The sequence below is a fragment of the Anser cygnoides genome, chromosome 1 (genome assembly GCF_040182565.1).
Source record: "Anser cygnoides isolate HZ-2024a breed goose chromosome 1, Taihu_goose_T2T_genome, whole genome shotgun sequence".
NCBI lineage: Eukaryota > Metazoa > Chordata > Aves > Anseriformes > Anatidae > Anser > Anser cygnoides.
Genome location: NC_089873.1, coordinates 14,704,987 through 14,721,296, shown reverse-complemented (window position 1 = coordinate 14,721,296; position 16,310 = coordinate 14,704,987). Strand labels below are relative to the sequence as shown.

Below are 16,310 nucleotides of genomic sequence, written 5' to 3'. Positions count from 1 at the left end.
GCCAAACTCCTGGTGCCAAACTATCAAAAAGAGGTAGGCCTACGTAGAGGGGCATCTGAATGTCTCACCTTTTCAGAAAAAGATTCCCTGATTGTCACTGATACTGTTTTCACCTTTGGCTCTAGACAGACTGATTCATTTAGCTTGTCAAGACTCTACTGACTTGCGGAAGTCCAATATGCTTTCTAAAACCTGTTAGGCTCAGGCTCCAGCAAGGGTTGCCCACTCCTCTCATGAAGGATGGTGATACCAACTCGTTGCCCTGTAGTAATCATCAGCTGTTGTAATGCCAAAAGTGAAAGCTGAGAAGAGGTTCCACGTACCTTCTTCATAGTTTGAGTACTTCTGTACCTTAGAAATGTTAGAAATACTGAGGAAAACATTAAAAAGGCACCAAACATTCCAGCTGGCTCTTAGTATCTCTAGATATTCACCCTGCTACTTCTGCAGTACCAGTATGTTCAGGTCGTTTTCTTGCCTTTTCCGTGTATTTGGTGTATCAGAAAGCTTAGGCATTTTGTGGCAGAAAATCAGAAACTGAAACACTGTATTTCAGTCAGTTATTGTAGCTAACTGGCAGACATGAGATCTCTTCTTGTTTTTTTTTTTTTTTTTCAGTGTCAAGGTGTGCTGTCCCAGCAGAAAAGCTGGCAGAGCCCACCTGCTGTGGAGGTCTCTGAGAAAGTCTGTATGTGGTGAAACCCTGTATCTGTTGCTAAAGGTCAGACGTCTAATTCTGGAGAGCCATACATCAATCTGAACTGAAATTCAGCCCCATCATCCATGATGGATACCACTTGTGCTGACAAGTCTCATTTGCAACGAGCCTTCTCTTGATGCATGTTCAAGGGAGAAAGAATTGTTCTCTTGCTACGTAGTGGTTCCTGGAGGCTATAGTAAAAGTGTGTGATAGTGACTTTGAATTATGAGGGAAACGAAGATGCTTTCTAGCCTTTCCTCCCTTTAGGCCCGGCTGTGGGAACTGCAGAAATCAGAAGGCTAATGCATAGACAGACAGTTCCTGCATATTCTCTCCCGTGCATGCACACCTGTGTGTGGACATGTTCACTTCACTGGTTTTCATGGTGATATACATGAGCATCTAAAGGAAAGCTACTGCTTTTGCAGGGTAAGAAGGTCTCCTGAGCAGGGCTTCTTCACCGTATTCTCCATACGCAGAAGGTTAGGAGTAGCTGTTCTGTGTGTTCTACAAATGTGATCCCTGCTTCTGGATATGGACTGCATCGTCTGGGTCTTTACAGTTAATATCCTTAAGATAATTTCCCTGAAGTGTAATCTAATCATTAAAGAAAAACTTAAGAACAGTCACAATTTTGTAGACTATGTTTTTATGTAACTGGAGTTGTTACAGTGCTGCGTGTTCATACATTATGATTATACTTTACGCTGTACTTAATTTTAAATAGTAAATTGAGATAAATAGAATTCATAAGCCTTAACTCTACAGTCCATCTCTAGGCAATGTTTCTGATCCCTTAGCATGGGTTTTATTGCCTGTCACCCTGCTGAACTCTCTTTTGCCTTTGCTTTTCAGCCTTGTCTTGCTCTCCAAATTCATGCATGCAGACTCGGAAGAGAACGGGCAATGCGGGGGAAGGTCTGTCTCAGCTCTAGCTGCTCCTTCGCAGGACCACCTCCCTCCTCTCCAGTCCTGAGCTGCAGTGGCCAAATGCAAACATTCGCTAGACTTAGTTAATATATTTTAGCAGCTTTATTAATGCTTGTATTTGCCCTGTGGTAGGAAATCTCATTATAAAGAATTAATAATGAAGCGTTAACAGAAATTCACGTAACCATCCAAACAGACCCCAGTGACATGTGGCCCCCTCTGAACATGCTCTGGTTTCTTAGCGTTATTGCCAACACCCTTCGCATCAGAAAGAGAGGAGGCTTGGTAATTGAAGGACAGGCAGGAGAGCCAGTGTGTTCAGGAACTGAAAAGGTAAAAAAAAATTAACCTGTCTGGTTACATTGCAGAAAATAATTGAGAAGTTAAATGGTAAAGTGGGAACTTGGTTTTAAAGATCAATTTCGTAATCTGAAGTGTTAGAAATGTGTAAAGAACTGTATAAAAGCAGATGATGTGCTTCAGAATGATTTTACAGTACAAATTAATCCATTTGGTTTCTGCCATCTTTAACTTTATTTTTACAAAGCTACTTTTTGAGCTTAGTGCCCTCCTTTAACACTGCACAGATACCTGTGTGAGAGGTTCCAGAGCAAGCTGGTAAGGCTCAGCTGCTCGGCTGCAGTTTTACCTGCTATGGGTCCTCCTGCTCTCCAGTTCTGGGCTGTGCATTTCCTTCCCCTCCCTTGTGCTGTTAGCAGTGGTCATCAGGCTTTGCAGTGGGACAGCTCAGAGAATTAAACTGCCAGAAAACTTTTTCCTGTTTTGTTTTGTCCTTCCTCTTGCTACTTTGCTCCTAGTTCAGAGTTTTCTGAATGTGACTCCTTGTGTCATCAGACAATTGATGGCAGAAGGGAGTACCAGTGCCCAACTTTGATCAGTCTAAATTCTTTTGGAAGCCTGATTTGCAAGTGAAACAGAAGATTGCAAAATAACATGTTTTGAGTGTCATATAATGTTACGTAAATAAGATTGTTACAGAAGAAATCAACTGCCTTTGCAAATACAAGAGCAGCTGGGCACTTTACTGGTTTATTCTGTGTTGGAGGCTGTGTTTTGTCTTAGTTGTATAGAGAGGGAAATAAAGACTCCTTAGGCAGGTGAGCTGAGCTGTCTTCTGCCTGCCCCAGGAGGTATGGGGCATCTGCCTTCCTATCAGCAAGTTTTTAAGAAATTAGTTTTTCAAGGAGGAAGTACTTGCATTAGCTAACTTCTTACACTCTAGGTATTTTAAGGTGTGGAAAGCTGAGGTTTCTTGGTGTTACAGGTATGCAGCGTACTTTCTGATATGCAAGTTTTGCGTTTTCTCTTCCAATATTCTCATGATGCATTAGTCTGATAGTCCAGGCAATTCTGATCCTGTGTTGCCAAAATATTCTGGGCTGGAATTGCGAATAGCCTGTGTATATTTCATCAAGGGCTTCAGGATTCTGGAAGAAGAGCTTTTTCTTGCTCTTATTTTGGTTATTTTGTCATTTTCCCATGTTTCTTTGCTCTTGATGCATAGTGTCCTGTCCGAAATAGCAATGTCAGCATAGGGCACTTTCTAATCTCTACAAGCAGTTTGTTCTGAAAAGTCCACAGATACTATAAATCCACTACATTTGTTTAGATCTCTAATTTCCCAATTCTGCATGTTTTTTTCATTTGTTATCCGTCTTTGGGAACGGAAGGCACCACTTCCATATTCGACGCAATTTCAAAATGCCTACCTTATGTGGTGTAGCGCAAAATCTTTCAAAGTCATTGGGGGTGGTATTTCCTGTACAAACTGTAATTAATGGAAAATTGCCAATGTTCTTTAGGATTGCCAGCATCCTCATGATTGCTCTGACCTGGGAGACCTGGGAGGCAGCATGCCATTCAACGCTACTGGTCTGGTTTAAAGGTGTCACCAGCTAGACCTCTTACCACTCTGACTCTTGTCTATTCTATTTGCTGTTTCTTTTTTCCCTGCATTTTTTCTATCTTGGTCACGGTTTTGTTTCATTTATTATTGTTGAAAAGTCCAATATTTCTGTATTCTTCTCATTAATGACTTGTGTTTTTATCATACACAGTCTTTGGTTCCTTATATTAACACCCAAAGCACATCACTCAGGACTTATGACAGTTGTGTTTGGCTCTATGTTAGTTGTGTCCTGAATATTTAATTTTGCTTTTCCCTCATTTTCATGGTTACTTCAGCCATGACCTGCCTTTTTTCATCAGAAAAGAAATCAGCTTGATCATTACTTTGTCGCTCTGACCCTGAAGTTAGCCATGATTTGAGCAAGGGCTTTGACTAATGACATCCAGAGGTTCCTCAGCTTAAATAATTCTGTGGTTAATTGCATCTCTGACTTCGGCATGTTCAGGAGTAAAATGCAGTTGATACAGGATAAAAAATTACTGAACAATTTACCATTTTTTCCATGAAAAGTAGAAAACAAAGGAAAATCATACTTGGTGGAGAAGAAAGCTGATGCAAGGAGTGTGACACTTATTTCTGAGATAAGGCTATCCTGTCTATGCAAGCACGTTTAACTGCTCTCTGAGTAATACCCTGAATATATTGTTTCAGTTTCAAGTTTCAAGTCAACATTCAAATTACTTATTTTTTTAAGAAAGCTCAAATGTGAAAGTAATGTAATACACTGAAAGATTCTTTGTTTTCCCACGTTTTTGAATGATGCATGGATTTTTCACTTCTGTGGAACAAGAGGGAAATACTGAGCAAGTTTCTAGACACAGAATTTGAAAGTTTATGTCTGCACATGGATTTGTGTTTTTTTTTCCCATTACAATTCTCTGCATTGCCTTTTCTAAGTTTTTCTTTGTTAGTTTTAAAGCAGTGTGACTTGAATATTCTTTCTCTCTCCATCTCTCCTCCTTCCTCCCGCCCTTCTTTCACATATGCATCACTAATATTTTTAAAAGCAGGCTTTATGTGAATACTTAGTGAAGCAGCTGATATATAAGAGAATGTTTAAAGTGTGTATAATTTATAGCAAAAGATCATCATTAAAAATTTAATTTCCTACACAATATTATGAGATCTTGCTGTTCAACAACCTTAATTCTGCAGTGGAAGAATGTTTTAGATTATTTCTAGCTTGTGTTTTATTGTATGGTTGGATGTAAGTGATTATGAATTATATAATATCAGAGAAGAAACTTCATATAAGTCATCTGGCTTTGATTGTTACTAAAAATAATTCCTTTGTGTGTGTTGTTTTAGAAGATAAAAAGTCGTATTTGACACCTGCATTTTTATGTTCCTGCCACAGTTTGCAGAAGCAACATTTTCTTTTGTTTCTATGGTACTTGTGTTTTTAATGCACATTTTACCAAGCTGATGTCTCACAAAACTGTGTCATGTGGCTACAGCTGTCTTTTTATTTGCAAATGTTAGTGATAAAACTACAAGCAGAAGTTGCATTTGTTTCCCAAGCACCAAGGCAAAGTATACACACAGTAATATTTGGTTTAAGATTTTAATCTAGGAAAGTCAGGTTTCCTACAGTCAGCGTTCACTGTCTCTGATTTTCACGTATCTTGCATATTTTTCACATGATATGGGACACTCCGCATCCTGTTAGTCAAATAGCTCATTTTCAAGCAAGGCTGTTGTCAGTGTTTGCTATCATGGACATGGCTGGCCAAAAGATGCAATTTTGAGGGGACGGTGATTCGGTACTGCGAGGAGAGGTGTATGTAGAGATAGGCCTTCCACAAAGCCCGTGGGGACTGGAAAATAAGTTACCTGTTCGTTCTTCCCATCAAGACCATACTCCCAGTCTGCTGAAAGCATCTTCCGGTAAAATGAGGTAACTGACGGGGGCCATGGACAGCCTTTACTCTTCAGAAGCAGTGGGCAGCTGCTCTTCTGCCTTGGACTTGTAGCTGTCTGTATTTGCAGGTAGGGAACGAGTGGGTCACAGGCTCTGGCAGCGATCACCGTGCCAGTCTGGGATGGGCAATGCCGACCTCGGTCTCCTTGTTTCCCCTGGGGGGTGGCCCAGTGTTGGTAGGAAATACACTCTTCACAATCCTTCTTCTCTCTTCTGTTCTTCCTGTGCTTTCTGTTCTTTCTCCCTGCCTGTTCTTTCTGTGCTTTGATAATGGTTTCAGTATTATTTGGTAGGTGCTCACCTTATTCATGGATTATCTGCCGTCTTCTCCTGTGTTCTTACCTTCTCTCCTGAAGAGGTTTTTCCTGAGTTAACTTTGGAAAGAGCTGTTTTCTGTTTTCTTCTCCACAGTTAACCTTTCCTGAGAAGCTTATCACTGTTGCTTCCAGCTTAGCAGCCAAGGAGGTGTGATGGTTGCCTCGAGAAGATAAATCTTTGTCTGGAGAGGCTGTTGTCTTTTTTGCTGCACATAAAAAGATCTAGATTGTCAAACGGCTATAATCAGATCTGAGAACAAATTCATTGTCCAAAACCACCCTTTAGTCCTGGCTGCTTTGAGTAGGACATGCTAGCATTGGACTGTTCTTATTAAAAACAAGAAAACATCTATAAAAAGATATGTTTGTTTATTTTCTGCTTCCTTTATCATTTTGTACTTTCCTTGTTTTCTTCGTTCTAAATTCTCTGTGGTATGGATTGCATTTGTAATACTGTCACACCTAATAAAGTGAGTCCCTGATTGGAATTTCTGGTGAGACAATACTAATGCTTGGTACAGTTTTTAATTAAAACATAATGTATATATACTGTGTGCTTGCTTGCGGATCATGAGTTTAATCGTGAAGACTGATTTGTGCCAATCTTGTTAGCATTGATGGAACTACTAGGGTTAGTTGAACCTGTTTGGACATGATGAATTTTCCCTCTTACAAATTCCTGCATAATGAGTTTTTAAGGAATCCAGTCTGAATGATAGTGTTCGGTTTGTTTTGTAGCTACTGTGATTGAATAGTAACAATTTATTTGTGTAGTCTTTCTGCTTCTGATTTCCACTTGAGGTCTTCAGTCCTTGCAATTCATGGATTAGTTGAAGTGGACTTTGACAGGTAGCTAGTAAATCAACTTAGTATCAGAAGGCCCACGTTTACAGTAGAGGTTTGCACCTCCACTGGACTATTTCTAAGAATCTGCAAACTGAAAAAACCTTTCGAGGCGCTGCCTTTCAGAATGTCTCGTACACTGCATCTGCGCTGCTCTTTGATGCTGTGCTTCTCAGGGCACCCTTTGGGTGTGATCTCTCATGCATCTGTGCGGTTTCTTTGCACTTCAGCTTCTGCCACCTTGGTATCTCCAACACCTGAATGTTCCCTGTTTGCCAGGGTTGTGCAGTGAGCTCGCAGGTACCAGAACCTGTCCTGTACTGCTCTGTCTCCTTGACCACGTCTGGTGGAAAAAGCAGATGATTCAGTGATGCTGTGAACTAACCTGATTTCTTACTCTATGACCTGGGATAGATTTCTGCAGTATTACTACCTTATGTGTCTTTATGAGTCGCTCCCTGCAGCCAGACTTCATAAAACTCAGACTCAGACCCAGCCAGACTTCATATGCTTCAGGGCTAGGCATATTTTATAGTCTAGCATACAGAGCTGTGAAGGCTAAATGGACTTACAGAATTTAAAATGGAAAAAAAGTTGCAAGTTTAAGCATCTTTTGTGTTTTCAAAGGGCAAGTTCTGTATGTTTTCATAGCGAGATTGTCACTGGGCTATTCAAGCAGAAGGAACAAAAGTTTTGAGTTTTTGAGAAGTTTTAACTGTTCTTGAAATATTTTGGAAGTGTAATAAAATGGTTGCTTTTGAGCTGAGAATTTTCATCAAATTATGCTTTGGAGAAATACTCTTTTCTGTGGAGTTTGTCAGTCTGTTGGTGGGAATCTATATGTTACAATTGGATATGAGATTTTGCCAACGTAAGAATTGCTGATGTAAAGTGATCTTTAAGACCACGAGCTTATCACATGAAAAACAAGAAACAAAACAGGCCTGCTGTTGGCATCATCAATACTAGCACTAATGGCCCAAAAAAATGACTGGAGTAGTTACACATAACTACTGCAGTTCATTAAGCTTCACCCTGGATGTGCTGGTTGCTGCCTTCTGTTTGTGGTACATTTAAAGCTTTGGGTAGTCCAAGACCAGCACTGCGAAGGGGTCACAATTAATAAGCCTTTCACCGGGATTTCATAGCCTGGTAAGAGCAGTAACATAGAAAGAGGCTTTTGGTTTTCAGGGGATAACGAACAATTCGCATCGTGTCAGACCAAGGAATATCTGTGGGTCGGGAGTGCTGGTTCGTGCCCAAGGATGTGTCAGTCAGCCTGTTTGCATCTGCCTGTGGTGCTGCCTAAATTAACATGAGAGCAGTTGTCCTGGTCCCTGTGGGTTTCTCGTGGCCTGGAGACACTTTCCACTTCATGGCTGCCAGCACTGCCATCACAGGCAACTGCGCAGCAGGGATGGCCAGGGCAGAATTACTTAAAATAGTGCTAGGCCCAAAATGCTTGCTTTTGTTAAGAACTGATGAAATAATGTACTTGCTGAAGTAGCTTTTTGAGATAAATAGCTATTTTTAAAGAAAAGTATGACTTGCACATCGAAAACTTATTGCAGAAGTAAGATTTCATCACTGATGGTTATCGCTCAGCTGCTGTTGTGCGTGTTTGTCCTCACTGAGGACCTTCCCGTTTTTCTTCCTGTCAGAGAAGCGCCTGCTTGAAAGGTGCCAGGGTGGTGTTTCGGTCTGAGTCAGAAGTCGCGCTTGCAGGTTCTCTAATAGATTTCGGAGGCTGCTGAATAACACTGGAATGCCATTTTGTGTCATCCTTAAACAAAGAGGTGACGTCCTCAAGTAAATGACTGCAAGCGAAGATGTCGCGGCCCTGTTCGGGGAGCAGCGCGATCTGCACGGCTGGCGCCAGGCACGCGGTCACAAAGGCAGCAGCACCTTCGTTAGCACCGCTGGGTGTGGTAACACGGTCACAGGAACAGAAGTGACCGTAGTGACTGCCCTAGAAGCTGAAAATTGGCAGATGAGTCCACACACTTGTTCTTAAGTTGCAGCAACGCAGCGTGAAACGCACTAACTCACTGCTGATGTCAGAGCTGGGAGACCTTCGGTAGTAATTGAAGCCCACTTTACTCGGTGCCTGTAATGGCTTAAGAATGCGTGCGTTGCAGTCTGTGTTTCAGCTGGGAGGGACAAGTGCCTGTCATCGTTTGCCTGCCCCATCATTTGATCTCATGCAATTCCTCGTGCTGTCACTGGGAAATACCTCATTAACCGTCTTTGGCTTGTTAGGGAACCAAACGGGAGGGCATTTGAACAAGGAGGGATGTTGGCAAAGGATTGGGAATTTCACATCGTGACATCTGGTTCAAAACAGAGATGGTGTTCCTGACTGGTTTAAGCTGACCTTGGTTACTCTAACCAGCTTTTAAGCAGGAGACTTTCTCCAGCAATCTGTAGTCAAGCTCGTAATGTTGTAACACGGAGCCTAACTCAGGCATCCTGTTTTCTAAAATAATCCTTAGGAAGAGGTGCTAAAAGACATGTTCTTCTGCTGTTTCTGTGGCTGACCGGTACAGAAACGTTCAGTCCACTTGTTGGCAGCGAGCATTGTTCTGACTCAGACGGAGGGGATGCGGCTGCAGCTTTAGCATAGCTCCTTGAAATTCAGAAGAGGAAAAAATGTCGCTTTAACATAGTAAGAAACCCTAATCGAGCAGTGTATAAATTTGTTTTGTATAAGTTAATATAACAGTAACGGCCCTACGGTATTTTCAATTTTTTTTCTTAATATCTATTTAAAGCATAATTTCTAATTCTTGTATATATTTTTAACTTTCCCACAGATATGCACTTATTTGGCCATTATCCAGCTCATGATGATTTCTATCTTGTAGTGTGCAATATCTGCAATCAGGTAGTCAAGCCACAGGTTTTCCAGTCACACTGCGGTAAGTGAATGTTTTCTTTCCTGAATTACAGTGCCAAACCAGCATATGGTTCTCTTAAGAATCCTTGCATACAATCGTGACAGAGGCATTGCAGATACTTTTCCAGTTATCTTGTGTTCTTTCCACAGAAAATATCAGGAATGCCTTCAAATAGGCATGTTTCCTGTAAAGAAGGAAGTTAAATTAGTTATTCTAGAAGCTGGGCTTTTCAAGTTGAACTTGTTATACTAAATTAACCTATTACAATAAATAAATCCTGTTAGATACTAGCTAGCCTAAAACTGTTTTAATATTGGGTTGTCTTTTATCGAAGTGGCACAGTGAGTGATACTGATTGATGTTAACTAGAACTTGGATGTTATGATGGATTGTTTTCTAATGGAATTTATACATAGGAAGTTACAGGATTTGTTTTTATATTTCTTATATGGTTTAATTTTTGAAATAATTGGCATGTTGCATCACATTAGTTAAGATTCTCTTGAAAGCTGTTCATTTGAGAACCTGCAGAAATGTGCAGATATTTATTTCTCAATTAGTATGACAATTAGATAATTTTTATTTTGTTTATTTGTAAGCAAAACTGCTTTAATTAGAAATTTTTGTTATTGATTAACAAACTACTCTCAAATATTCTCTGAAAAACTTCATCTCAAGGTCTGATTTATTTATTATTTATCTGGTGGTTTATTTGCTATTTGTCCAGTGTTTTGTTCCTGGCTTTTGTTTTTTAAAGGATTGCAAAATGTGATTGGAATGACCAGATTTGCATGAAGTTTTAAAGTTTTTTCTTCTTAAAATTCAGTTTAATCAAATTGATTCGAAGATGATTGCAAAATAATGAATGGGAGGTAGTACTGAGGATGGTATCGGTGAAATACATTGGGGGGGGGAAAAAAAAGAACCAGCAAGGTTTGCCTTGACTACGTACAACAAATAGATTTAATAAATCCTGTGTCCCTTTCAGTCTTCCTGACAGCAAAGCAACTCAGTAAGTGGAAAATGTAAAAGTGTGTTTACTTTGAAGGAGAGATTAACAAAGTATTACCTTGGGTTTGTATGGATGGACTGCTGACAACCAACCAGGAGCAAGTGCATTCATGTTCAAAGGCAGATGTACGACTCGCTGGTACCTTTGGCCCAGACTGAAACGATTGTGAAAAAACACTAATAAGGGAATATAGCTTTCAGCATCTACCGAATAACAAATGATCCGAAAGTATTAGTATACTGTGAGAAAGATGTTTTAAACTAATTGGAGGGGTAGGAGAATAATTCCAGGGTTTTGACAAGCAGTCCTGTGTGCGTTTTTTATTTGTTTTTTGTTTCCAAAATTTTCTTCTTGATGATATATGGTTTCTTTTTGTTTAGCTTCTGGTATCTTATGGTTCTTTCAGTGACAGCAGAAAAGCTTCTCTGTGTGTGCTGATAGGTACAGTGGGTACCATAAGCATTGGTGCATTATACAGTGGTATATGACAGAACAGAAAATACGTGCTGCTGAATTTCTGACTCATGGCTATTGACAATGCTGTGCTGTAGCCTTCAGTAGTTGTGCTGTTTCCTGAATGTGACCACCGGGTCTGGGGAGTGGTACGAAAGCTGGTCCTGTTTTCACATAGGAGCCATGTACAACTCCTGCAAGAAGTGTAAAGTGAGATGCTGGATCAGTGTTTTGAATTCTTTATCTTAATGTCCAAGTTTGGTACAGGATAGCATAGCCAAAACAACCATTCTGTGAACTCTGCCAGAAAGAGCAGAGGTGGAAGAAGTTGCTGGTGGTACGTCCTTTAAATGAGATTGAGGATACTGAAGAGCTGTAAAAGGATATTGTAAAACTAAGCAGCTGGACAAAATGGTATTTTTTATAGATGAAAGTGAAGTAATCCGTGTTGGAAGGAACTTTTTGAGCTCGCTGGAATTAACCAATTAAAGTCAGCATTAGTGTGTTGCCTGTGAACTGCAGAGATCCTGTGAGTCACTGTCCTTTTTTTCTTTTTTTCTCTTTTCTCCGTTATTCCATTATTTATGCAATCCCTTTTACTTCATCACAATCGTGTTACACTGAACAACTGAGAGTTAAATTCTGAACTGCTTGATTTAAGAACCTAAGGTTAATAAAGACTTTCAGAAAGTCTGCATTAAAAGAAATGAAGAATACTGAAAATAATTGACCAGAGGTGTTGCCCCTTGAAGATTGTACTTAAGTCTGCCTACATTAAGTTAAGTATATTATTTCAGGGAAGGTATTCTACAATATTGCTGAAAGGCCTGTAGAAGAGCTTTAAATACGCATTATATATGTATATATGTGTGTGTGTGTATATATATATATATATACACATTGTTTTAAAGAAGGAACAGAAAAGGTGATGTACTAAACCTGTATAAAAGAAGTTTTAGAAGAGAGAAGTGTTCTTGGAGGTCTTAGTAATTATTGCAAAACAATGATTTTTTTCCCCAAAAAAATTGATTGCTGAAAGTACTACAGGTTGTGTAACTGGCAATATACAAATACAAAATACAATCATTTTGATACGAAATGAGTAAGATTTAAAGAAGAGTTAGACATGTATCAATCAAATTTTGTTTAATTAATTAGGCCATGCAGCAGTATACCTGTGAATTCAGTGACAGAGAAGACCTTAGTCAATAGACTTTGAGGTTATTTTAGACTGCCCTATTTACTGTAAAATGCATTATTTTACATGTCTTGAATTGCAGCTTTAAAGTTGAAACGAAGACAATGAAATGAGGCAGAGTTAGAAGCCAGCATTGGGGTTTTTTTTGGCTCTTGAAGGCTGCATCATGGGGAGCCTTTATTGCTATTGACAAGGACTAGTAGAGATTTATCCCAGAATCTCCTGCAAAGTGTGGTTTGTTACTAATATCCCTGGTAAGATCCAGTGCATATTCTCTCAGTAAGGATTCAGATCCATGCCAGGCATGTGCTTTATGTCTCTAGGTTCCCTGCATTGTAACTTGAAGGTCTTGGCTTTGGAGCAGCACTGGAATGCTTAGTTTAGTGAACATTTGTGCTGTGGTACACTTCTCTTGAGTCCTTGATGGCATTTGCCTTTCTCCAGAGCGTAAGTCGACCCAGTGGTTCATTTGTGTCTAATTTCAGACATGTGGCAGCCATCCTTGATGGCACTGGGAAGTTGTGAAGATTGTAGAAGCAGATGTTGTTGTTTAACTTTTAAGGGTTTGCTTCCTGGACTATCGAGCAGAAAAAGACAAAAATCTGCTTGTGGTTCAGGCTTTTAAAATGAGAAGCGGTGCATCGTACAGCCTTAAACAAGCAGAAATCAGAAAGGTAAAATAAGAGATCTGGCTAATTAGAGGACTGACTTGTTGGTCTTGACAGTCTTTGTAATGAACCCAGCATAAAGCTTGGCATTGCAAAGTAATAGATCTCTCCAAGCCTCTAAGGGAAGTACTGAACTATTAAGAGCAGTTTCAGGTCCTTACATCTGTGGGATAAACATTTGCATCCATTTATAAGGATTAAACCGTTCATGTTCGTATGGTGTAAGTCCAACTGAAAGAGCTACTTGCTGTTATAGGCTGCTGGATAGAATATATAAATCAAATAATTTCTGGAGGTCGTTCAGTACTATTGTACACTCTGAAAATAATATATCATCATGTCATCGACAATAGGATTGAAATGGTGTTGTTTGCTTCTGAATCCAGTTCTTTTCAGTAACTTGTTGCAGTGTAACAATATCTTAGGTTTCTGTTTGTTTGTTTAATATGTGAACATGCAGTTGTTTTGTTTCTCCATAAACTACTTTGAAATGAGGCATCAGCCTAGTTAGATGGCTCGCAGCATGTCTAAGTATACTGGCATGTGGGGAATTTTTGTTTTGAGACTGTTTGTTCTCAAATGCTGACCTCAATGAAGATGTAGAGCACTTTTCGGGACACTGAAAGTGTAGTGTTTTAGTATCCATGAAGTACCACGGTGTCCTTGGTATTCGTTTTTTGTTTGTTTTCTCCAATATATCTGTTTTCTAGAAGATTTTTAGGGTAGCAGCCTGTGCTATCTGACATAGACTATCACAGAGCTTGAGTTAAGAGAAGACATATCTGTTATTTGTTAAGATGGGACCCTTACCATTTCCCAGGAGATGTTTCTATTTTCTGTTAGTTCCACTCGGAGCAAAACTTGATATTCTTATTCTGCATTACCCTTTACCAGAATAAAGAGCATCAGATACAGTTCTGGTTATTTTTTCAGAAATGTTCCATATAATCGCAGGCTTGTTAACTTCGGTCTTTTCCTGTTGAAAGGAAAATCTCTTGCAAAAGGTAGCTCTGGAGCAGCAGAGAGCTTGTCAAAACATCTTGAGTTCCTCTTTTAATACGAGGAAACAAATTAATGTGTTTAAAAAGTGTTAAAAGTAAAGAGGGGGGTGGGCATGAATTAGCCAAGCTAAATAATGAAGCTTGGTTTAAACAATCACTGCAGTATAATCATCAAGGAAAGTTTCCAAACATACTCTGGAGCAATTTCCAAAAAATGTGGAGGGTATTTTAATGAACCGAATAGCTAAGACCCCTATTTGATGAAGTAGTAGCATATAGAGGAGAACGAGTTTGTTTTGTCAAGGAAAAATGAATGTGAAGATCTCTTCCTCTGTTCACTTCTCTGTTGCAGGTTCATTGCTGTCTTTCCTTCTTGTCTCTAAGGTTGTTCTAATGTAGGCTTCTAATTAAGAAATAGAAATTCTTATCCCTTAAAAAAGAAAAAAGCTGCCCTTAATTTTCATTACTTCTGTGTTATAAATCCTTGGGTCGACTTATTCATGTCCTCATGAAAGGAGGAAAAGGATATTTCCTTTTTATCCTTCTATTGGGCTGTTTAAGCACCATTTAAAAGACAAACAAGCTAGCAAGTACTGGAGTACAGGAGAATATAAATAAATTATTTTCCCTTCCAGATCATAATTATTTTCTAAGAGAGGTTATATACTCTGAATTACTCAGACTAGCTATTTACATTGTAATAGCTGTGTGTTACAATTTAATGAACCACGATTAAAGAAAAGGCTGAGCTTCCAGTGTGAATGGTTTGCTTTCTTACCACGAACTGGAACATTACTAGCTGGCATCTTTTTTTGCATAAGGATTTTGATATGGGTATCACTGTCACGTTTGATGGATTACTCTCAGCTTTGATATTATTTCAATTATTCAATGGCTTGCTTTTTACAAAATACGCCTGTTTGGGGTTTTGTAATTGTTAATATTTTATCCATTGCATTTGACCTTTTATCAGGGGAGCGTTCTTGTGCCCTTCAAGGACAATGGCATTTTCAGTAATTCTCCTTCTGTTGCTGGGATTTTCTTTTTTCACGGCCTTGTCAAAACTTGTTATATGGTACTGCTGCTCATCAAATAACTTTGGAGCTGTCACACGGTTAGGTTTCACTGCAGAAGAGAACTACAATAATGAAAATTACCCTCATCCCCCCTGCTTTTTGTTAAATATGGCAACAGTTGTTTAATGTTAGCAGCTGGACTGGCAAGAATCCAATTTTTTTTTTCTTTGGGGGGATGGGAGAGAAGAAATTGAGTATTTTGTGTGTACTGTTTGTACGTTTAACTTGACTTGTGCAATTGCCTAGGATACACACATTTTGTCTGTATCTCTCATTTCTGTTACTTTATGTTGGAACCCCCGGTAGCTACGAGCATACAAAAATTCTCTCTAGCTTTACAGTCTTTCTATCAGAAATCTTTTCTCAAGACCAAATTGCAGCCAGTGACTTAACTCTGTTTCCTGTCCATGGTGAAAATATTAGCTGTAGTTTCTGCAATGGTACTTGCAGGTGATGTGGATTGGTCCTGACTCCATCATTGCAAGTTCTGTGGGCCCAGCGTAGCGGCAGTCTCTGAAATTGAGGCCACGAGCCATTTTCTGCACCATTCCTGCAGAATTTAAATAGCACATCGTTGCCTGGACAATCCAGATAGGGTGGATGTTACCCTTGCAGAAGCAAAACTGAAACAGCACTCTTCTGAATTCAGCTCTTTCCCTACATACCCTTGGAGTGCTGTATTTTTAGACTGTCAGAGCAATTCTTGGGATTCTGAATAGGTGCAGAAATGGAAAATCTGTCTTGGAGAGAACAGCTCTGTATCCTAACTGCTGATAGACTCTGGCCAGATTCAGAGAAGTACTTTGGTGCGTAAAAGGTAAAATGAAATTTTAACATGTAATTCAAATCAAGCAGTAAATGAAAATCCTTCTTAGCTGCTTGTATGCATGAGAGTGTTGGTCACCTCAGTATTGGCTCCTGTGCTTGGCCAGAACTGCAGACAGCTTGGGTTGGGCTTTTTTTGGATGTACCGTAGAGAGAGCTCAATGAAGGATGCATTGGCAAGGCCATGTTCATTCAAGAAAAACAAAACAAAACAAAACCCTGCCTTCTCTGTAATAACTTGGCCAGGAAGCAAGAGATTTGGATTTAGTAGCCTTATCACCTAGGAGCTATTCTCTCATCTTCCACCTCTTAGGAGAAGAGAATGCCCTAACCAGCAAATGCATCGTAAGCCAGACTCTAAAGCAAGACCAGCAAATGCTTTTTGTGTTGGAGATGTATCACACAAAGTAAATCTGAATGCAGAAAGAAACACACAGATCCAAGGGACGGACTGTGGCAGGGACTGAAAGATGCACAGCTGATGCTCAGAGCAACAGCAAATGTAGCATCTTCACTTTGCAGGTTGCTGAGATCTGCTG

General features: G+C 39.7%; 1 protein-coding gene across 6 annotated transcripts in view; it reads left to right on the top strand.

The window, feature by feature from the left end:
• The window catches only part of ATXN7L1 (ataxin 7 like 1), a 120,073-nt gene that overhangs the window by 30,624 nt on the left and 73,139 nt on the right, over positions 1–16,310 (top strand). For 4 of the 6 annotated variants that reach the window (XM_066989059.1, XM_066989098.1, XM_066989143.1 and 1 more), the window contains exon 3: positions 9,455–9,559. The exons of 1 other annotated variant lie outside the window; for it this stretch is intronic. In XM_066989059.1, coding sequence (XP_066845160.1) covers positions 9,455–9,559 — 105 coding nt within the window. Of the gene's footprint in view, positions 1–8,465; positions 8,719–9,454; positions 9,560–16,310 lie in introns of those variants that run through there. One more of the 6 variants, XM_066989315.1, reaches the window with a different exon arrangement.